At 43.3% G+C, this 23,637-nt stretch overlaps 1 protein-coding gene across 1 annotated transcript in view; it reads left to right on the forward strand.

Annotated features, from left to right (window-relative positions):
- kcnh2b (potassium voltage-gated channel, subfamily H (eag-related), member 2b) overlaps positions 1 to 23,637 on the forward strand; it is a 297,434-nt gene that overhangs the window by 19,144 nt on the left and 254,653 nt on the right. The window contains exon 2 of the mRNA XM_014181110.3: positions 10,787 to 11,017. Coding sequence (XP_014036585.3) covers positions 10,787 to 11,017 — 231 coding nt within the window. The remainder of the gene's footprint in view (positions 1 to 10,786; positions 11,018 to 23,637) is intronic.

Raw genomic sequence — 23,637 nt, forward strand, 5'->3', positions numbered from 1 at the left:
GCAGCACATGCAACACCACGAGACACTTTCATTCAGTCTGCATGGTCAATGCAGCACATGCAACACCACGAGACACTTTCATTCAGTCTGCATGGTCAATGCAGCACATGCAACACCACGAGACACTTTCGTTCAGTCTGCATGGTCAATGCAGCACATTCAACACCACGAGACACTTTCATTCAGTCTGCATGGTCAATGCAGCACATGCAACACCACGAGACACTTTCGTTCAGTCTGCATGGTCAATGCAGCACATGCAACACCACGAGACACTTTCATTCAGTCTGCATGGTCAATGCAGCACACGCAACACCACGAGACACTTTCATTCAGTCTGCATGGTCAATGCAGCACATGCAACAATGTTGTTTCCAATTTGATCTTAATATAAATCCACAAGTGTTCTATAATTACAATATTAGTTTGTGTTTCTTACATCTGCAATCATCTAGTTTGTATTTTCTTAGCAAGTTAAGCTAAATCGTGTTAGCCACTAATGCTAATCGCTAGTTAGCTGGCTAGCTAAATCTAAATCGCGATTGCAACATTTGGTTAAAAATAGAGCCTAGTATTTTTGCCCATATTGTGGCAGTGTGGAAATTATCTCAAATGAGTGCAGGAAATGCAGAAATTGATGGAAATGCAGGAAGTTATTTTAGGTTGAAGTTAAATTGAACATTATAAAACAATCGGAATGGAGAAAGACCCATTGAAATAATTTGGAATATATGTGGTGCCACCCTAGGATCACTCACCACTCATAAAGCAAATTTAGAACTTTTATTAATCAAAAACATAAAATACCGTCAAATACCATCATATAGTCAAAAATGTGAAAAATACCATGATATGATATTTTGGCCATATCGCCCAGCCCTAACTACAAAGAGTAGCAACCAAATCTGTGGCAACAAAATTTGTTTGAATTGAGTTTTGAGTTTATAAACTAGTTGGAAAGCTATTCAAGCAGCACAGTTGGAAGCGAAGGTATATTTCAGTCCTCGGTGTCGCTTCTCTATCAGTGGTCCACTCTGAGCTCCAACAAGCAGCACTTCGTCACTTTGTCCACCACCCGCTGCCTCCCTCCTCATACTCCTCTTTCTCTTTCTCCTCCTCTTCGCTGTCCTTCACTCTCCTCCTCCTCCGCTCTCACTTCTGTGACCACTCTGCCATTCCAACACTCCATCCTGTGTCAGCCCCCCCCCCTCTCTCTCTCCTCTGCCCCTCTCTGCCTCTCCCCTGAAGCTCTTCGGCTATATGCGTGTCTGCTCTACCAACTCTCTTAGCACTCGTCTAGGAAATACTAACCATTTTATAGACTAAAGTCCTCCCAGTGTCCTCGGAATGAAACCCACTTTGCATAAATCTACATTTCCCCATTTAGGGAGTTCAAACTCACTTCCTTGAGAAATGGCCCATAAAATATTGTGTTGATTGTAAAAATGTAAGGTGCTAGGGAATGCAAGGTACACTTGTAGAAAAAAGGATTCCAAAAGGGTTCTTCGGCTGTCCCCATATGAGCACCCTTTTTGGTTCTAGGTAGAACCCTCTGTGGAAAGGGTTCTACATGGAACCCGAAATAGTTATACTTGGATCCAAAAAGGGTTATTCTATGGGGACAGCCGAAGACCCCTTTTTTATGTTCTAGATAGTACCTTCGTTTTCAAGCTTATAGTTAGGGTTCGGATTGGGGGAGGGAAAGCCCCATCCTAGATCTCTCCCCAGAATGGATATCATAAAACGTTATGATGACCTCAACATCCCTTTACACACTGCAGTACTGTCTGAAGTAATGAGGTCAAAATCTATACTGTACGCCAGGCATGACAGCTTTTTAATTTCTGCTGATAATCTCCAATATTTGTGCTTTTCTGGATGGGCAAGTTACATGATGTTAATGGGGTTATACACTGAGTATACAAAACATTAAGAACTCTTTCTATGACATGGACTGACCAGGTGAAAGCTATGATCTCTTATTTATGTCACTTGTTAGTCAACTTCAATCAGTGTAGATGAAGGGGAGGAGACAGGTTAAAGAGGGTTTTTTAAGCCTTGAGACCATTGAGACATTGTGTATGTGTGCCATCCAAAGGGTGAATGGGAAATACAAAATATTTAAGTGCCTTTGTACAGGGTACGGTAGTAGGTGCCAGGCACACCGGTTTGTTTCAAGAACTGCAACACTGCTGGGTTTTTTATGCTCAACAGTTTCCCATGTGTATCAAGAATGGTCCACCACCCAAGGGACCCACCACCCAAGGGGTCCACCACCCAGACACCCAACTGTGGAAAGCACTGGAGTCAACATGGGCCAGCATCCCTGTGGAAAGCTTTCGACACCTTGTATAGTCCATGCCCCGACAAATTGAGGCTTTTCGGAGTGCAAAAGAGGGGTGGTTGCAAGTCAATATTAGGAAGGTGTTCCTAATGTTTTGTGCACTCAGTGTAAGTGAAGGCTTTGTGGGTTCAGTTGATTGTCCAGAGCAAGGCAAGGGGTTAATGATGATGGGTCACTCATTCTGTTTATGTCTGTGTCTTTATGGTTTTGTCTGCTAGTCTCCTACACAGCATCAGCTGAGTGGGATGCAACAGCTCCATGTCACACACACGATATCACTGCACTGTTGTGGCTAGAAACAAGTATTTCGCTGCACCTGCGATAACATCTGCAAATCTGTGTAAGCGGCCAATAAACTTTGATTTGATACACACACAGTCTTTCATATGCTAGTCATGGGGGTCCCTACGCCCCCTCACCATACGGTGCAGGTCCCCAAGCTATCCACTCACAGATGGACTAAGCGTCGTGAACAGACGCCCCTGAGGCCTGGTGAAATATTCAGGCTGCATTGTGTTTCAAGTTTCAAAGTTTATTTGCAACATGTACAGGATACAACAGGTGTAAAACATTACAGGGAAATTCTTATCTTGAGAGCTCTTTCCCAACAATGTAGTGATAATGATAATGATAATAATGTAATATTAATAATAATAATAAAAGATAACAAAAAAATAGAATAAAAAGAAAAGTAAGGCCTGTGGATGGGCATAGGGTCAGTCTGTGGGAGAGAGAGAGCAGTAGTCGTTCGCCATTTAAAGGATCCAACCCTTTTTTTCAATTTTCGCCTAAAATGACATACCCAAATCTAACTGTCTGTAGCTGAGGACCTGAAGCAAGGATATGCAAATTCTTGACACCATTCGAAAGGAAACACTTTGAAGTTTGTGGAAATATGAAATTAATGTAGGAGAATAGATTTTTAATTTTTTTTATTTTTACCTTTATTTAACTAGGCAAGTAAGTTAAGAACAAATTCTTATTTTCAATGACAGCCTAGGAACAGTGGGTTAACTGCCTGGCAGAACAACAGATTTGTACCTTCTCAGCTTGGGGATTTGAACTTGCAACCTTTCAATTACTAGTCCAACACTCTAACCACTAGGCTACCCCGCCACCCCAATATAACACATTAGATCTGGTAAAAGATAATACAAAGAAAAAAAACAATCTTTGAAATGCAAGACAAAGGCCATAATGTATTATTCCAGCGAAGGCACAATTTAGATTTTGGCCACTAGATGGCAGCAGTGTATGTGCGAAGTTTTAGACTGATCCAATGAACCATTGCATATCTGTTAAAATGTTGAATCAAGACTGCCCAAATGTGCCTAATTGGTTTATTAATACATTTTCAAGTTCATAATTGTGCACTCTCCTCAAACATTATCATGGTATTCTTTCACAGTTTCACTGTAATAGCTACTGTAAATTGGTCAGTGCAGATTAACAAGAATGTAAGCTTTCTGCCCATATCAGATATGTCTATATCCAGGATTTTTTTTTTTTACTTACAACTTCATGATAATCACATTAGCCTAGGTTAGCTCAACCGTCCCGTAGGGGTACACCGATCCCATAGAGGTTAACAGTCTTATGGCCAGGGGATAGAAGTTGTTTAGGAGTCTGTTTGTCTGTTCCTTGATGCACCGGTACTGACTGCCGGACGGGAGCATGGAGCACATGTCTCGGGTGGCTGGTGTGTGTGTGTGTGTATTGGTGTGTGTAAGTCATGCTGTCTCTTTCCTTCCCAGTGAGTTTCACTGGTTTGTCTTTAATCAGCCTCTCTTCTCTTCCTCTGCCTCTCTCAGCCAGAGCCTCATTAGGAGGTGTTTGATAAGCACTACCCCTGGTGACACCCCAGCCTCGCTGCGCCCAAATGGAGACTGCACACTCAACTGAACAAAGCATTGTAGTGCAAGTAGAAATACTGGTGTGCAAAAGAGCAGAAAAGTAAATAAAAACAATATGGGGATGAGGTAGGTAGATTGGGTGGGCTATTTACAGATGGGCTATGTACAGCTGCAGTAATTGGTTAGCTGCTCAGATAGCTGATGTTTAAAACCTCTCTAGGCTAGGTGGGACGGTAGCGTACCAACATCCAGTGAAAGTGCAGGGCGCCAAATTCAAACTACAGAATTGTAAATATTTAACATTCTTGAAAAAACACATGCAATATGTCAAAATAAACCTTCACTTCTTGTTAATCCAGCCGCGGTGTCAAATTTCAAAAAGGCTTTACGGCGAAAGCAAACCATGCGATTATCTGAGGACAGCACCCCACCATACAAATGCATAACAATCATTTTCAACCAGGCAGGTGGCGACACAAAAGTCAGAAATAACGATATAATTCATGCCTTACCTTTGAAGATCGTCTTCTGTTGGCACTCCAATATGTCCCAGAAACATCACAAATGGTCCTTTTGTTCCATAAACTCCTTTTTTATATCCCCAAAATGTCCATTTATTTGGCGCGTTTGATTCAGAAAAACACTGGTTCCAACTCGCCCAACATGACTACAAATGATCTAATAAGTTACCTGTAAACTTTGTCCAAACATTTCAAACAACTTTCCTAATCCATCCTTAGGTATTCTAAAACGTAAATAATCGATACAATTTAAGACGGAATATATTGTGTTCAATAGTGGATAAAATCAATGTGGAGCGAGCTACAGGTCGCGCGCCCCATACAAAAGAGTCCACTTGGCTTGACACTCATTGACACTTTTCATCCGGACGTCAAAATACCGCCCCCTATCCCAAAGAAGTTAAATTTAGTGAGGGAAATATGAGTCTCCAGCTTCAGCGATTTTTGCAATTTGTTCCAGTCATTGGCAGCAGAGAACTGGAAGGAAAGGCAGCCAAAGAGGTGTTGGCTTTCGGGATGACCAATGAGATATACCTGCTGGAGCGGATTCTAGATTTAATTTTGGATTGGAGATGTTTAATATGAGTCTGGAAGGAGAGTTTACTGTCTAGGTATTTGTAGTTGTCCACATATTCTAAGTCAGAACCGTCCAGAGTAGTGATGCTAGTCTGTCGGGTGGGTGCGGGCAGCGAACGGTTGAAAAGCGTGCATTTGGTTTTACTAGCGTTTAACCTGTTGGGGATCGAGGGTAGCCTTAATCCCCCAGTTGGGATTGCTAGCAAGGCGGGAAATTCAAAACATCAAAAATCTAATAATTTCAGTTTCTCAAACAATCAACTATTTTACACCATTTAAAAGATAAACATCTCCTTAATCTAACCACATTGTTCGATTTTCAAAGAGGCTTTACGGCGAAAGAACAGGCGTCACCAAAAGCAGAAAACCAGCTAAAATTATGCACTAACCTTTGACAATCTTCATCAGATGACACTCCTAGGACATTATGTTATACAATACATGCATTTTTGTTCCATCAAGTTCATATTTATATCCAAAAACAGCATTTTACAGTGGCAGAATTTCTTTTCCCTCAAATGCTTCCGGTGAATCAGCGTTACAATTTACAAAATTACTATTCAAAAACATTGGTAAATTATAATATTGTCATTCAAAGAATTATAGATTAACATCTCGTAAATGCTACCGCATTGCCAGATTTCAAAATAACTTTACTGGGAAATCACACTTTGCAATAAACGGGGTCCTATGCTAAGAACATGCTAAGAACAATAGGCTAGGATATACAGGTTAGCACCATCTAATATCAATAATACTATTGTTAATAATCCCTTACCTTTGATTATCTTCATCAGAAGGCACTTCCAGGAATCCCAGGTCCACAACAAATGTGGTTTCTTTTGACAAAGTTCATAATTTATGTCCAAATAACTCCAAATTGTTCCATGTTGTTAGGCGTTCGTTAGGCTCCTCAAAATGTAGGGGGGGGGGAGTCACGACGAAAAGTTAAAAAAAAATCTATTTACGTTCGTTCAAACATGTCAAACGTTGTTTAGCATCAATCTTTAGGGCCATTTTTAACGTGAAACATCAGTAATATTTCAACCCGACCTCTCCTGTGTCTTGAAAACCGTTTTTGAAAAATGTCTCGCCTCACATGCACGCGCAGGTGCGCGCAATAATGAAGTGACGATATCCCAGGGACGTCAACTTCTCTTCGTTGTCATCCGGTCTCTGTTCATCATAGACGCTTCAAACAACTTTATAAAGATCGTTGACATCTAGTGGAAGCCGTAGGAAGTGCGAAATGAATCCTTTGTCACTGTGTGATCTATTAGCAATGACACGAAAATAGTACAGCCACAAAATTCTCATTTCCTGGTTGTATTCTTCTCAGGTTTTTGCCTGCCATATGAGTTTTGTTATACTTACAGACACCATTCAAACAGTTTTAGAAAATTCAGAGTGTTTTCTATCCAAATCTGTTAATAATATGCATATCCTAGCTTCTGAGTTGGTGTAAGAGGCAGTTAAAAATGGGCACATATTTTTTTCAAAATTCTCAATACTGCCCCCTAGCCCCAACAGAGCAGTTGGAGGCCATGGAAGGAGTGTTGTATAGCATTGAAGCTCGTTTGGAGGTTAGTTAACACAGTGTCCAAAGAAGGGCCAGATGTATACAGAATGGTGTCATCTGCGTAGATGTGGATCAGGGAAACACCCGCAGCAAGAGCGACATCGTTGATATATACAGAGAAAAGAGTCGGCCCGAGAATTGAACCCTGTGCCACCCCCATAGAGACTGCCAGAGGTCCGGACAATAGGCCCTCCGATTTGACACACTGAACTCTGTCTGGGAAGTAGTTTCGTGAACCAGACGAGGCAGTCATTTGAGAAACCAAGGCTGTTGAGTCTGCCGATGAGAATACGGTGATTGACAGAGTCGAAAGCCTTGGCCAGGTCGATGAAGACGGCTGCACAGTACTGTCTTTTATCGATGGCGGTTATGATATTGTTTAGTACCTTGAGCGTGGCTGAGGTGCACCCGTGACCAGCTCGAAAACGTCATTGCACAGCGGAGAAGGTACGGTGGGGCATGCTCAGATTATAGTTCAATTGGCTAAGGAGATGAACACCCCCCCGTCATGTGACCCGTCTTCTCATTACCCGTGTATAACCCGTTAGCTTTATGACCCGCTAAGGGCTACATCGCTGCTAATTTATACTGGGAAGCCATTGAATGTAGCGGCAACCTGCAGAAAGGATAGCCTTTGTTTCCTTGCATAACTGAGAAGCCTTGCTCCAGGACCTGTTATTGTGTTTTTACTTTGGCCCGGTTTCTTTATTTTATTACGATCCCCATTAGTTGACTCCATGATGACTGCTAGTGTTCCTGTGGTCTGAATAACAACAACTAGTCTTCCAGTATTCTCTCACTAGGGATAGGGTGGTTAATGTAGCAGTGAAGGCTAGATAGATGCAGTCTTTGGGAAAATAGCTGGAAACAGTACCAGTGAAATTGAATTGGTTTTCATCCCACGTTCACTCAAATAGCTATTATTAAAAAGCCCAAAGTGTAAGCTAAGATTTTAGTAGTCAACTATTTTACAAGTCAAATGCCACCCTATGTGCGTAGCATAGGATACAAGCTGTGCAATATGGGAGATTGGATTTGGTCAGGGCCTTGCAATGTTTTGTCCTTGCCCTCTCTTCCCTTTCCATACCTGGGTGGGAGTTGTTGTTTGTGATCTATCTGTGTTAGTGTGAATGTGTGAGAAAGAGAGAGAAAGAGTTCTGAGGGAGAGGTAGTGACTGAGAGGAAGCGCGAGAGAGAAAGCTGGTGTGTTGTTACTGTATGTATGTGGCTCTTTCTTCTTCAGACAGTAAGAGCTGGTGGTACGGGGCCAGCTGGTGATGTGAGGCCAGCTGGTGGTGTGAGGCCCGCAGAGGGTGTTATGCTTGTGTGTCTGTGTGTGAGAGAAAGCGAGAGAGAGAATAAGAGAAGACAGGTTTTTATTGTCGCTTCCCTGGGTTCTCTGGAACGGGTGAATACACAGTGCCCCATCGCTAAACACACACAACACACACACACACACAACACACACACAGTTTGAGATCACAAAATAAACTATCGCTGGGAGTGGGACACTAAGGAAGTCGATATTGTAATAACAGATAGTGAGCCAAGTTATGGCTTGGCAATTGATACACAAACCTGTCCCACACGCATAAATCTTTGGGCCATTAACGTTTAGATTCGGACTACAGTTCCATACAGAACCTAATTTCAATACCATAATGGAATTTGGACAAGCGGATGTTATTCTTTAAACACTGTTTGTTATTTCAGTCAAAAACTTGAATGGAATCCATCTGCCACAATACCAGTTTGAATTGCCCATTTTGTACCCCACTTGGAATAAGTCAGCTTCTTATTTAAGAGTCACGATACATTGTGCTCAAGGTCTAGGTTGACGCGTTGAACGAAAGGTAATTATGTGAGCAAAGTCTCGTAAGCATTCTCAATGCTGAGACACTTTGTGCTTTGTGTGCTTTAGTCCTTGAAGAAGATTTACCGGTGACAGCTCCTGTAAAGACCGCCAATAAATGGAATGGAAATTGCAAATGTGTCTAAAATATGTGAAGGCGGAGATACATCAAAGCTATATAAAAACAACAGATTTTCAGTGGAAACTTAAATGACTACAACCAGATATAAAGTATGGAGAAAAGATAATGGACGTATTATATATTTCTAAGATCTCGTTAGTTCTAAGAGAACTAACAATCACCAAAATAAAAACTAGATAGTCGGAGAATGTAAAATTCCCAAAATGGCATGACATGTGGGCCAATATTGATTTTGTTATGTCACTCAGATAGCATAAAAACACGGCATAAGCCATGGCAAAATGTGTAGAGTTTTGGGAAATTAGCATTATAACTACAAATTTCTCTCCGCCCCATGACAAAATGTGTAGAATTGCAGGAAATTAGCTGTAAAACTGCAAAAAAAATGATCTCAGCATAATAGAAAAATGTGTAGAGTTTTGGGAAATTAGCATTATAACTACAAATTTCTCTCCGCCCCATGACAAAATGTGTAGAATTGCAAGAAATTAGCTTCAAAAGAACAACATTTTGTCTCTGCGGCCAAGAGGGTCTAAAAAGAATTTGATCGGAGACCGTGCCATTGGCCACGCCCACGCCCACTACCACGTCCCACCCACGCTAATTTTGCCACCACTGCTGAAAAGAATCCTAGGCGACAGGTGTAGTCCTTACCATAAAATGCTTACTTACAAGCCCTTAACTGACAATGCAGAATTTTTTAAAAAGCAAGTAAGAAAATATATGAAAAATAAAAATTACATTAAAAATATTACGAGAAAAAGTACGAGAAATAGTAACACAATAATATAACAATAACGAGGCTATATACAGGGTACCGAGTCAATGTGCTGGGGTATAGGTTACTCGAGATAATTGAGGTAATGTGTATATGTAGGTAGGGCTATTGTGAAGTGGAAATGTCTAGGAGCAACAACGGCTCAGCCGCGAAGTGGTAAGCCACACAAGCTCACAGAACAAGATCGCTGAATGCTGAAGTGCATAGTGCATAAAAATCGTTTGTCCTCGGTTGCAACACTCACCACCAAGCTTCAAACTGCCTCTGGAAGCAACGTCAGCACGATAACTGTTTGTCAGGAGCTTCATGAAATGGGTTTCCATTGCCGAGCAGCCGCACACAAGCCTAAGATCACCTTGCGCAATGCCAAGCATCAGCTGGAGTGGTGTAAAGCTCACCGCCATTGGACTCTGGAACAGTGGAAACACATACTCTGGAGTGATGAATCCCACTTCACCATCAGGCAGACCGAAGGACGAGTCTGAGTTTGGCGGATGCAAGGAGACCGCTACCTGCCCCAATGCATAGTGTCAACTGTAAAGTTTGATGGAGGATGTTAACGCAATGACATTGTAGACGATTCTTTGCTTCCAACTTAGTGGCAACAGTTTGGGGAAGGCCCTTGTTTCAGCATGACAATGCCCCCGTGCACAAAGCAAGGTCCATACAGAATTGGTTTGTCTAGAGTCGGTGTAGAAGAACTTGACTGGCCTGACCTCAACCCCATCGAACACCTTTGGGATGAATTGGAATGCCGACTGTGAGCCAGGCCTAATCGCCTAACATCAGTGCCCAACCTCACTAATGGTCTTGTGGCTGAATGGAAGCAAGTCCCCACAGCAATGTTCCAAAGCTAAGGATTTTATATACATATATGGTAGAGGAAAGGTGTCGGAGAGAGGGGGGAGTTGACAGCTGCTTTGAGCCTGTGAACATCCTCCTTTCAAACAATGCAGAGCCTCGTGGGTTGTAATAGGTTTAAATGGCTCCTCCACTGTGAATGCACAAGTTTGCACTAGTCACACACACCACACCACACACACGCGCGTTCACACACATCACACACAAATGCACACATGCACACACACACTTTATCTCTCCCCTACCATCTTCCTCATCTCCCTCTTCCTCTCATCCTCAGGTCGTAAGTTCATCATTGCCAATGCCCGGGTGGAGAACTGCGCCATCATATTCTGCAACGATGGCTTCTGTGCCATGTGCGGCTACTCGCGGGCTGAGATCATGCAGAAGCCCTGCACCTGCAACTTCCTGTACGGCCCTCACACCAAGCGGCTGGCCATCGCCCAGTTGGCTCAAGCACTGCTGGGCTCGGAAGAGAGGAAAGTGGAGATCAACCTCTACAGGAAGGACGGTAGGACGATACGCTGTGTGTGTGTGTGTGTGTGTGTGTGTGTGTGTGTGTGTGTGTGTGTGTGTGTGTGTGTGTGTGTGTGTGTGTGTGTGTGTGTGTGTGTGTGTGTGTGTGTGTGTGTGTGTGTGCGCGCTTGCTTTTTCATTGTAAGCTCATTTACTTGTGTGGCTGCCAGCCAAATAGCATTGCACTTCTGTTGTCATCTGAAGAAAAAACTATTTTCAGCCGATTGTGTTCTGTGAAGAAAACTATAGTTGCACGTCCCTCTATTGAAGCAACAAAAACATTGTTGGCTTTCAATATAAAAGGCGACCCCTGTCAATACACAGCAGGTCTCACCTGCTCCCTCTTTCTCCCGTTGTGCTATTTATAAACAAACTAAAGCTTCATAATGTAAAATAATGTGACAGGTGACCTCACTGAGACTCCTAGCAAGGAGTTACACTCAGTGTCAGAATAGGTAATTAACAATAAGCTGAAACCAAAAGCATTGATTGTATTGAGTTCAAAGCATTCTCTTAGACCTTAACCTCAACTGGAGTTGTACATCATGGTTGTGACCATTGAACAAGTTGAAGAAGATGATCTCCTAGGAGTAACATTCGATGGTCAGTTATCATGGTCAAGTCATATTGGGGCTCCCGAGTGGCGCAGTGGTCTAAGGCACTGCTTCTCAGTGCTAGAGGCAGTCACTACAGACCCTGGTTTGATTCCAGGCTGTATCACAACCGTCCGTGATTGGGAGACTCATAGGGATGGCGCACAATGGGCCCAGTGTCATCTGGGTTTGGCCGGGGTAGGCCGTCATTGTAAATAAGAATTTGTTCTTAACTGACTCATATTTCCCTCACAAAATTTAGTTAAAAAAATAATAAAATATTGACAAAGTTGTTGTGAAGTGTCTGTTATAAAAAGATGTTCTGTTTTTTTTGACACAAAGATCAACTGTACTGGTTGTTTGATCTTGTTCAGTCCTGATTACTTCCTTGTAAAATGGTCAGGTGCAGCAAAGAAAGACCTTGCAAAGCTGCAGCTGGCTCAACAAAAGCAGCAATTCTTGCCCTTAATGTAATGTGTACGCTAGGAGTCGGGAAGCAAGTACAGGGAGTGAATTGAATAAATAACGAAACAAGACCAGAAACACGAGTTGCGTACAAACATGAAACAGAGTCAATAACACCTGGGGAAAGAACCAAAGGGAGTGACATATATAGGGGAGGTAATCAGGAAGGTAATGGAGTCCAGGTGAGTCTCATGAAGCGCAGGTGCGCGTAACGATGGTGGTAGGTGTGCATAATAATGAATAAACGGATGAAGTTGAGCGCCGGAGAGGGGGAGCGGGAGTAGACGTGACACTTAACTGCAAACACAGAACTAACATCAACAACATGCATGATAGTCTTTCATGGTTGAAGGTTGAGGAGAAATTGACTACTTCTCGTCTAGTCTTTTTAAGAAACATTTGGGTGTTGAAAATGCCTAACCACTTGTATAGTCTATTTGCATACCCTTCAAAACAGTATACATACCCCACCAGACACGCCTTATGGGTTTCTTCACAGTACCCAAACCAAAAACAGATTTAATGCTGTCACGTCCTGACCAGTATAAGGGGTTATTTGTTATTGTAGTTTGGTCAGGACGTGGCAGGGGTGTGTTTGTTTAGAGTGTTTCGCGGTTTGTTGGGCTATGTTCTGATTTAAGAGGGGTGTTTGTTTAGTGTTTCGGAGTTTGTTGGGCTATGTTCTATGTTAGTATATTTCTATGTTTATCTAGTATGTCTAGTTCTATGTTTAGTTAATGGGGGTTGACCTTCAATTGGAAGCAGCTGCTCCTAGTTGCTTCTAATTGAAGGTCCTATTTAAGAGGGGTGTTTTTTCTGTGGGATTTTTGTGGGTAGTTGTTCCTTGTTTAGTGTTTGTGCACCTGACAGGACTGTTTCGGTTTGTTCTTTTTTTGTATACGTATTTATTTGTTTCTCCTTCTTCAAAATAAAAAGAAGATGAGTATACATATTTCCGCTGCATTTTGGTCCAATCCTTACGACGCCTGTGACAAATGTGTCACTCAGTTATGTATAGAGCCATGCAGCCGTGGAATTCGCTGCCACCAGAGGTTACTCAGGCAAAAAGTTTAGCTTTAAAAAAACAGATAAAAAACATTATTTCACAGCACCTCTCCTCTTTCTACAAATCAAATTGAACTGTGCTGTATATAAGAATATGTATATATGAATAGTGTATAAATTGTATTTTTGTTGTCTCTGTGTCTTTCCTATATATAACTCTTATTTAAAACATTTTATTTAATGTAATATTTAATGTTCTTGTCTATTACTGTTCTGTACTTTGTCATGTATTTGTACATTTTATGTGGACTCCAGGAAGAGTAGCTGCTGCATGTGTAGTAGCTAATTGGGATTATAATAAACTAAACTAAACTCCAAGTATTGGAATGCTGTTATGGTAATAGAGCTAGACTCCCTGGGTGAGATCCAGGGATACTGTATGTCAGACATTTTCCACCTGTGGATAGAGCTGCTGTTGGAAAGAGGAGCAAAAGAGAAAGCAAGACTGACGAACAGAGAGGAGAGACATACGGTATAGGTGAGGAAAGAGAGAAGAACAACAGAAAGGAGTGGTATTTCTCAGTTCCTCTCCTAGCATTATGTGTCGGGATTAAGAGGAGAGCCAGCTGTAACTGTAGCAGCAGAGTTACATGACGCCAGATGTTTGCTCTCAGCAGATAATTCACATTCTCTTGAGTGCTGCACCGGGCCACCCCTAGTCCACCAATCAGACTTTCCACTGTTTATACTCACGAGTTATCGGTTTCGCCTGTATACACAACTCCCCCCTTAGCCTGCAATGGATGGAGAAAGAACCTCGTAATTCGTGTTTGTATTACTGTGTGTATGTGTGTGTGTATTGTGCTGACCCTCTAGTGCCCTACTCTGTTTCCAGTAGTTGCTACAATGCTAATGATAACAGTTAGCTACAATGGTATGACTCATTGCTACACTCAAACTGTATAGGCTCTAGTAAGTGATAAGAGTTCGAGAGAGTGTTGACAGCTGCTATCAACTGCTCGGATGAGGCTGGCCCTGTCCACCTAAATGTGGAGAGTATCGAAGCACATTTCCAATCTGGAACATTGTCAAGGGTGCTCTTTTTTGTACAGCAGGAGGTGTGTTTGTACTGTCACCAGGGAGACCGTCAAGAGGCTCTCTGTGTCGCCAGGGTTACCCAGGTCCCATGTGATTGGGGCAACACAAGAGGGAGTCCCAGCCCTCCCCTTGGGCCCACTCTCCCTTCCTCCCTTCTCTCTTCAGTGTCTGATAGTCTTAGGACTGAGTCAATATGCGTTTTCAGGGGCAGGCCCAATCCTCAATCTCTCACCTCTGATAGGTCAACGGGTCTCCCTCGGCTCATCAGAAAGTCACAATCGAAACGCAGCACACCCTGGAACCTCATACATAAGGCATGGTGTGGAAATGCAACGCCTCCTCCCTCCTTGTTCAAAGGAAAGAGAAGAAAAGTATCCTGTTTAAATGTTGGAAAGAGTGAGGTGACAGAAAGGGGGAAGGAGGAGGGGATGGGGAAGGGTAGTGCAGCGATACCCCGCTCCATTCATCTAATGCTGCTCTCTGGCATTAGCCTTCACCATGATGGATTAGCCTTTCTCTCAGGCTCAATTGTCCAATGCCGATCTGACCGCCACTTAATCATTTTTTCCAGGTAAACTCCGCCACCACTGATGCAGAAGTGGGGAGTTGGGGGACAGTGCAATGTGTGAGTTGTACATCAGCGCTCGTTTCCCGTCAGCACACGGTCTCCTAACAGTCTCTCAATTTCAAAGAATCTGGACCTCTCGACTCAAGGCCACTGTGATCTGTTTTTTACAGACCGTTGCCTTTTCTGTCCCAGCTCTGTTCCAGTTCTAGAAATGTAAACCGAAGCAGGTTGAAATAGACACAGACTCCCTGCTCTTGCTCTCAGTAAGCTACGCTCAGACTGCCAGTCTCTTTGTTTGTGCCTCTTATCCCAGAGATCTGAGGCCTCCAGGGAGCAGGTACATGCTGCAGTCTGTGTCTCTGCATGGTAGCCCCCAGCAGCCCCCTGCTCATTGCCCACATCCGGACTCTGATTGGTCAGGAATGAGTGCCAAGGGGGCCCATAAATAGCCCTCATTTCCTTTAGTAACTCTGCATGCAGGCCTTCTGCAGCACCTGCCCTTTTTATGCTCCACTGGCTGGGCCAATCAGAGGCATCCCCCCTGGTTCGGTAATGGTACCCACTCATCTTTGGTACCCCTCATATTATTCAGCATTTCGTTTTTTTCCCCCCCATTTAGCTGACAAAGACACACAAATCATGTGTGGCTATAGATGTCCGTTCCACCTCCTCTTTGGAGTGGCTATCTGGAGTCATCTGAGATGACAGCTACAGTAAGCAGGCTTGTATGGGAGCCTTGGAGACACCAGGTGTCTATTTGAGACTAGAGCAAGTCTCAGATGGCTGACAATAGCTAAAATCCCCGGGCCTCTTCATGTGATTGCTTAGCAGCCGCAGCTAAGGAGTGTGCTCAAAACTGGCCCTGAAGTACTTGCTTTTTTATGGAGATGACCTCCACAGCTGAATCAAACCACTAAAAGACCCACTAAAAATCAACGCCGTTATAAATGGCCCACGCCATAAATTATCTTCATAATTACAGATGTACACTGCAAAGCTTCTCAAGGCTCCTGCATCAATTTCTTAACATGTTTATTTTTCATGTTTAAAAGGCAAGTAGTTGTTGCATTGGTTTCTTTCATCACACACCAGGTCTTGAAAAACAGATTACAATGAGGTGCTTGTAGAATAGAATGCAGCATTAATGGTAGTGGAATGCAACTTGTTGCAGGTTTAGATAGTGCTGGTAATGATGTGTGCATTAGAGGTCTTCCCTAAATTCAGACTTTTGTCTTGGATCTCGGTCGGGTCTGATACAATTGCCACGAGTCTCGGGTATGTGCAAATTAATTAATTTACCGACTGGACCCATCCTCTTAATTTAATGTGTGTGAGTTGATGAGAACTGCGTGAGCTTGTTATCTGTGTCAGCCAATTGTAACACAATAAAACGTTTGGCTTATGTCCAGCTGAAACTGGTTCCGGCTGCTCACATCACGTGCACCTGCTGTTTTAAAGGAAAAACGAAATAAAAAACTATGACAATAAAAGCTGAAATATTTACTACTCAACAGACATAAGATAAAAAAACTAAAGAATGACACAAACTGAACAACTAAAAAGCACCCTAAGGAAAAGCAAAGCAAAAAATATGTGTAAATATGTCACAGTTTTGTCCCCCCTCAGGTTCTCTGGCTATTCCAGAGGCTTGGGGCATAATAACTAAAGGCTTCCTCGCCATACCTCTTGGTCCTTGGCTTTGGGATAGTTAAAAGGCCAGACCTTAAAACCGCTGTAATGTGTGCTCTCCGTCTGGTCTTGGTCAGTACCCGGGCTGCATTATTCTGTATGTTTTGCAGTTGACCAATGGCTTTCTTGGATAGACTAGACAGGAGAGCATTACAGCATAAAAGCATGGATGAGTCTCTCTGTATCAGCTTGAAAGCGAAACATCCGTACCTTGGCAATGTTCCTCAGGTGGTAAAAAGTTATTTTGGTCAAATTCCTAATGAGTGATTCTAAATTTAGTTCAGAATATAAAATAGCACCTAGGTTTTTTACCTGGTGTTTTATCTTTATTGCCTGTCAATTAAAATGTGCGTCTTGATTCTCTCTCTGTGCTTTGGCTCCAACAATAAGCACCTCTGTGTTCTCTTGATTTAGCTAGTGTCAAGTCCTGACCAGTAAAAGGGTCATTTGTCATTGTAGTATGGTCAGGGCGGGGCAAGGGGTGTTTGTTTTGTGTGTTTTGGGGTTTTTTGGTTCTAGTTTTCTATTTCTAGTTTTCTGTTTCTTTTTCTATGTGTGGCCAAGTATGGCTTCCAATCAGAGGCAGGTGTCTTTCGTTGTCTCTGATTGGAAGCCATACTTAGGCAGCCTGTTTTTCCTGTGTTTTTGTGGGTGGTTGCTTTCTGTATAGTCTGTGTACCTTGCAGAACTGTTGATTGTCGATTTGTTGTTTTCGTTTAAGTGTTCACTTTATTGATAATAAAAGAAGATGAGCACTATACCTGCTGCGTTTTGGTCACCTTTCATCGACGTCTCTGACAGCTAGAGGAAGTTGTGAACCATCAAAGTATTTAAATCACTAAGCATTTAAATCACTAATACAAAATATATAGCATTAGCCCATTGCTGTCATTTGTTAGGTTCTGATTAACCCTTTTCTTTAGCCATATTAAGTTCATGTTGTGTTTGCTGCCATATAATAGAATTACCAGTAGGCCTATAGGGCTACTCGCACTCAAACCATGAAAAGGAAATAAACAAAGAGGGCGAGATGTAAAACTTAATTTAATGACCCAATATAATAACCTGTACATATCTTCCCTATAAACAATGACTTGACTTAGGCCTACTTTTGATAGTACCCTAATAAAGTTAAGAAACTTTTGTGAAGGTTTGGTGTACACAGAGGTGCTTATTGTTGGAGCCAAAGCACAGAGAGAGAATCAAGACGCACATTTTATTTGACAGGCGATAAAACACCAGGTAAAAAACCTAGGTGCTATTTTATATTCTGAACTAAATTTAGAATCACTCATTAGGAATGTGACCAAAATAACTTTTTACCACCTGAGGAACATTGCCAAGGTACGGATGTTTCACTTTCAAGCTGATACAGAGAGACTCATCCATGCTTTTATGCTGTAATGCTCTCCTGTCTAGTCTATCCAAGAAAGCCATTGGTCAACTGCAAAACATACAGAATAATGCAGCACGGGTACTGACCAAGACCAGACGGAGAGCACACATTACAGCGGTTTTAAGGTCTGGCCTTTTAACTATCCCAAAGCCAAGGACCAAGAGGTATGGCGAGGAAGCCTTTAGTTATTATGCCCCAAGCCTCTGGAATAGCCAGAGAACCTGAGGGGGGACAAAACTGTGACATATGCAGGACTATAAATCAAATCAAATTTTACTTGTCACATGTGACGAATACAAAAGATGTAGACATTAACGTGAAACACTTACTTACGAGCCCTTAACCAACAATGCAGTTCAACAAATAGAGTTAAGAAAATATTTACTAAATAAACTAAAGTATTTTTTTTTAAAGAACACAATAAATAACAATAACGAGGCTATATACAGGGAGTATCAGTTCTGAGTCAATGTGCATTGGTACAGGTTAGTCGAGGTAATTTGTACATGTAGGTAGGGGTAAAGTGACTATGCATAGATAATAAACAGCGAGTAACAGTGTAAAAACAAAGGGGGGTCAATGTAAATAGTCCAGGTGCCATTTGATGAATTGTTCACCAGTCTTATGGCTTGGGGTTGAAGCTGTTAAGGAGCCTTTTGGTCCTAGACTTGGCGCTCCGGTAACGCTTGCCGTGCGGTAGCAGAGAGAACAGTCTATGACTTGGGTGACTGGAGTTTTTGACAGTTTTTGGGGCCTTCCTCTGACACCGCCTAGTATATACAGTAGGTCCCGAATGGCAGGAAGCTTGACCCCAGTGATGTACTGGGCTGTACGCACTACCCTCTGTAGCGCCTTACGGTCAGATGCCGAGCAGTTGCCATACCAGGCGATGATGCAACTGGTCAGGATGATCTCAATGGTGCAGCTGTATAACTATTTCAGGATCTAGGGACCCATGACAAATCCTTTCAGTCTCCTGAGGGGGAAAAGGTGTTGTCCTGCCCTCTTCACGACTGTCTTGGTGTGTTTGGACCATGATAGTTTGTTGATGTGGACACGAGGAACTTGAAACTCTCAACCCGCTCCACTACAGCCCCGTCAATGTTAATGGGGGCCTGTTCGGCCCGCCTTTTCCTATAGTCCACTATCAGCTCCTTTGTCTTGCTCACATTGAGGGAGAGGTTGTTGTCCTGGCACCACACTGCCAGGTCTCTGACCTCCTCCTTATAGGCTGTCTCATTGTTGTCGGTGATCAGGCCTACCACTGTTGTGTTGTGAGCAAACTTAATGATGGTGTTGGAGTCGTGGGTGAACTGGGAGTACAGGAGAGGACTAAGCACACATCCCTGAGGGGCCCCAGTGTTGAGGATCATTGTGGCAGATGTATTGTTGCCTACCCTTACCACCTGGGGGCGGCCCGTCAGGAAGTCCAGGATCCAGTTGCAGAAGGAGGTGTTTAGTCCCAGGGTCCTTAGCTTAGTGATGAGTTTTGTGGGCACTATGGTGTTGAGGGCTGAGCTATAGTCAATGAACAGCATTCTCACATAGGTGTTCCTTTTATCCAGGTGGGAAAGGGCAGTGTGGAGTGCGATTTAGTTTTTGTCATCTGTGGATCTGTTGGGGCGGTATGCGAATTGGAGTGGGTCTAGGGTTTCCGGGATGATGGTGTTGATGTGAGCCATGACTAGCCTTTCAAAGCATTTCATGGCTACTGACGTGAGTGCTACGGGGCGGTAATCATTTAGGCAGGTTACCTTTGCTTTCATGGGCACAGGGTCTGCTTGAAACATGTAGGTATTACAGACTCGATCAGGGAAAGGTTGAAAATGTAATTGAAGACACTTGCCAGTTGGTCCGCACATGCGTCTTGGTAATCCGTCAGGCCCCGCGCCTTTGTGAATGGTGACCTGTTTAAAGGTCTTACTCACACAGTCGTCCTCAACAGCTAGTGCTCTCATGCATGCTTCAGTGTTGCTTTCCTCGAAGCGATCATAAAAGGCATTTAGCTCGTCTGGTAGGCTCGGTTCATCACTCATCAGCGATACTGGACTCACCTGGACTCATTCATCACCTGTTTATTTCCTCCCCTATATTTGTCAGTTCCCCAGCTCTGTTCCCCACGGCTGCATTGTATTGTTTTTGTCTTTAGTATTAGTTTGCTGACGCTGTTCCTGTCTCGTTTCATGTCCGTTATTTATTAAATGTTTTACTCCCAGTACCTGCTTCATCTCTCCAGCATCATTCCATGTGACAGAATGCAGCCACCATACATATGAAGCATCTGGGAGTACTGGCGTTCCGGTTGGTATGGTGGCATCGGCTCTGGGTTGCCACCGATGGAACCGGGGGTGCCTAGCCAGCTCGTCCGGCTTCCACGCACTAGCTGGCTCGAGAGGTTTCCTTGCCCCGGTTGGCTCGGATGGCGTCCATCCCTTGTCGGGCCTCAGCCGGATCGTCAGTTCTTGTTCGCCCAGCCGGTCCATGAGTTTTTTTTTGTTTGTCTTTTGTTGTGTTGGTGACGTCGGGGTGGATTCCGCCGCCGATGGAACCGGGGGTGTTTAAGCCAGCCGTCGGGCTTCCACGCCCTGGCTGGCTCGTGAGGTTTCCTTGCCTCGGTTGGCTCGACGGCTTCCCATCCCACGTCACTCTCCACCGGATCATCGGGCTCCCTCTCTGCAGCGGGATCGACAGGCATCTTGCCTCAGCCGGATCGCCAGGCTCCCATGCCTCAGCCGGCTCGCCAGGCTCTCACGCTCCTGCCGGTTCGTTGGGCTTCCAGGTGGTACTGGCCCAGCGCCCGCCCCACTCTTCCCTCCCCCTGGCGCTTGAGGGCGCCAGGTTGCCCTGCATCACTCACTCCTGCCATCCATCACGCACACCTGCCTTCCCTCACACTCATCTGCGATATTGGACTCACCTGGACTCATTCATCACCTGTTTATTTCCTCCCCTATATTTGTCAGTTCCCCAGCTCTGTTCCCCACGGCTGCATTGTATTGTTTTTGTCTTTAGTATTAGTTTGCTGACGCTGTTCCTGTCTCGTTCCATGTCCGTTATTTATTAAATGTTTTACTCCCTATACCTGCTTCATCTCTCCAGCATCATTCCATGTGACATATTTATATTTTAAATATTAATATCATACAGTACACTCCTAAGCCAATAGGCCTATGCATGCATTTAGTGCTCCAATCTCTGACAACTGAAACATGAGGTGGACAATTATTGTTTAAGGAAAGTAAAATACAATAAAACATTTTTAATATGCAACACATCAAAACAACAAATATATATAATTTTTTTAAAGGGAGTTAAGGACTCGTAACTGTGGATCATTAGGCCAATTCCGCTTGTTTGTTGATGATGCTGGCAGCGCCCGGTCTGAGGTTTCTTTCTCTCTCTCTTTCTACTCTCAGATCTGAACGGGTTTCTCGGATCCGAAACGGCACAGGTCTGTTTGGGTCTGTTTGTTCCACGGGCCATTTCAGAATGGGTCTGACAGTCCTCAGATCCATACGGAACTGGTCCAATTTTTTTGACCCGTGAAGACTTCTACTGTAGTGTGCATGTGTCTTAACATCCACGGTTAGACATCATCAGCACTATTTGTAAGAGTAAATAGCATGTACACATGTGAGCAAACACAGAAGCACACTGAGTGCCATTCTAAACTAACAAAGTCAAGCTGAACGCGCCAAAGAAGAAAAAACTCAGCAAACTCAGAACATCCAGTATTTCCTACAGGTCTGCATATATGCAGGTGATTGTAAGCCTATATACGTACACACAGTATATTCAATTATCCACTATTTTTACGCCAACACAATTGGGCCTTTAGGAAATAAATAAAATCTCATCAAATTGAATTGAATTAAACATAACCCTATAAACCACAGTGCTACAATCACAATGAGTTCCCACTGTGCTAGCAGACTAGACCCAGGCGGTGTTATTGTGGTGTATGGTTTTCTCCTCTTTTGTTGACACCCGAATAATGAATCATGACAAGGCGCTGTGTGATAGCCGCGCTGCCGTGTGTCTGCCTCATTACACACTCAATGTACTGTGGTAGTGTGTGTGTGTGTGTGTGTGTGTGTGTGTGTGTGTGTGCCCACTCTCCACCAGCCTCTCTCTCCGCAGGCCCAGGGAACCAGCTACACAAACAATCCCAACGGTTCACTTAACAACCTCTACCCACAAACACACATACAGTATATTAGATTATACATGCATGCACACACTGCACGTACACGCTTGTGTATGCATGCACGCGTGTTCTAATGACACGCACGGTACATGCACCTGTGATTAACTTTGTTTTCACTGCACACGCAGGCTAGCGCGCACACACACACTCACCTCTTGTTTCAGCAAACAACATGGTGCCAAAGTAAAGCTGAAAGGGCTAGTTTATGAGTCTGACAGGCAGTTGTATCATTTAACCCAATTATTATTATTTCTACAAGAATTATTAAAAAGTAAGGGGTTCTCCTACATAGAAGATCATAGGAAATCCCAGCACATACAGTCCATTCGAAAGTATTCAGAACCCTTACCTTTTTCCACATTTTGTTACGTTACAGCCTTATTCAAAAATTGATTGAATTCATTTTTTCCGTCATCAGTCTACACACATAAAGTTTAACAGATGTATACATTTTAAAAAAAAATGTATTTACATAAGTATTCAGACCCTTTGCTATGAGACTCAAAATGTAGTTCAGGTGCATCCTGTTTCCATTGATCATCCTTGAGATGTTTCTACAACTTGATTGGACTCCATCTGTGGTAAATTCAATTGATTGGACATGATTTGGAAAGGCACACACCTGTCTATATAAAGTTCCACAGTTGACAATGCATGTCTGAGCAAAAACCAAGCCATGAGGTCTAAGGTCTAAGGAATTGTCCGTAGAGCTCCGAGACAGGATTTGGCCGAGGCACAGATCTGGGGAAGGGTACCAAAACATTACTGCAGCATTGAAGATCCCCATCATTCTTAAATGCAAGAAGTTTGGAACCACCAAGACTCTTCCTAGAGCTGGCCGCCCGGCCAAACTGACAATCGGGGGAGAGGGGCCTTGGTCAGGGAGGTGACCAAGAACCCGATGGTCACTCTGACAGAGCTCCAGAGTTCCTCTATGGAGATGGGAGAACCTTACAGAAGGACAACCATCTGTGCAGCACTTCACCAATCAGGCCTTTATGGTAGAGTGGCCAGACGGAAGCCACTCCTCAGTAAAAGACACATGACAGCCTGCTTGGAGTTTGCCAAAAGGCACCTAAAGGACTCTCAGACCATGAGAAACAAGAGTCTCTGAATGTCCTTGAGTGCCCCAGCCAGAGCGCGGACTTGAAGTCGATCGAACATCTCTTGAGAGACCTGAAAATAGCTGTGCAGCGACGCTCCCCATCCAACCTGACAGAGCTAGAGAGGATCTGCAGAGAAGAATGTGAGAAACTCCCCAAATACAGGTGTGCCAAGCTTGTAGCGTCATATCCAAGAAGACTCGAGGGTGTAATCGCTCAACAAAGTACTGAGTAAAGTGTCTGAATACTTATGTAAATGTGATATTAAATTTTTTATTTTAATACATTTACAAAAAATATATAAATGAACTATTTTTGCTTTGTCATTGTGTATTGTGTGTAGATTGATGAGGGAAAAAAACCATTTAATCCATTTTAGAATAAGGCTGTAACGTAACAAATGTTGAAAAAGTCAAGTGGTCTGAATACTTTTCGAATGCACTGTAGTGTCTACTAACACTGTAATAAGCTCACATACAGTGAGGGAAAAA

Source organism: Salmo salar, chromosome 29 (assembly GCF_965601325.2).
Source record: "Salmo salar chromosome 29, fSalSal1, whole genome shotgun sequence".
Lineage (NCBI taxonomy): Eukaryota > Metazoa > Chordata > Actinopteri > Salmoniformes > Salmonidae > Salmo > Salmo salar.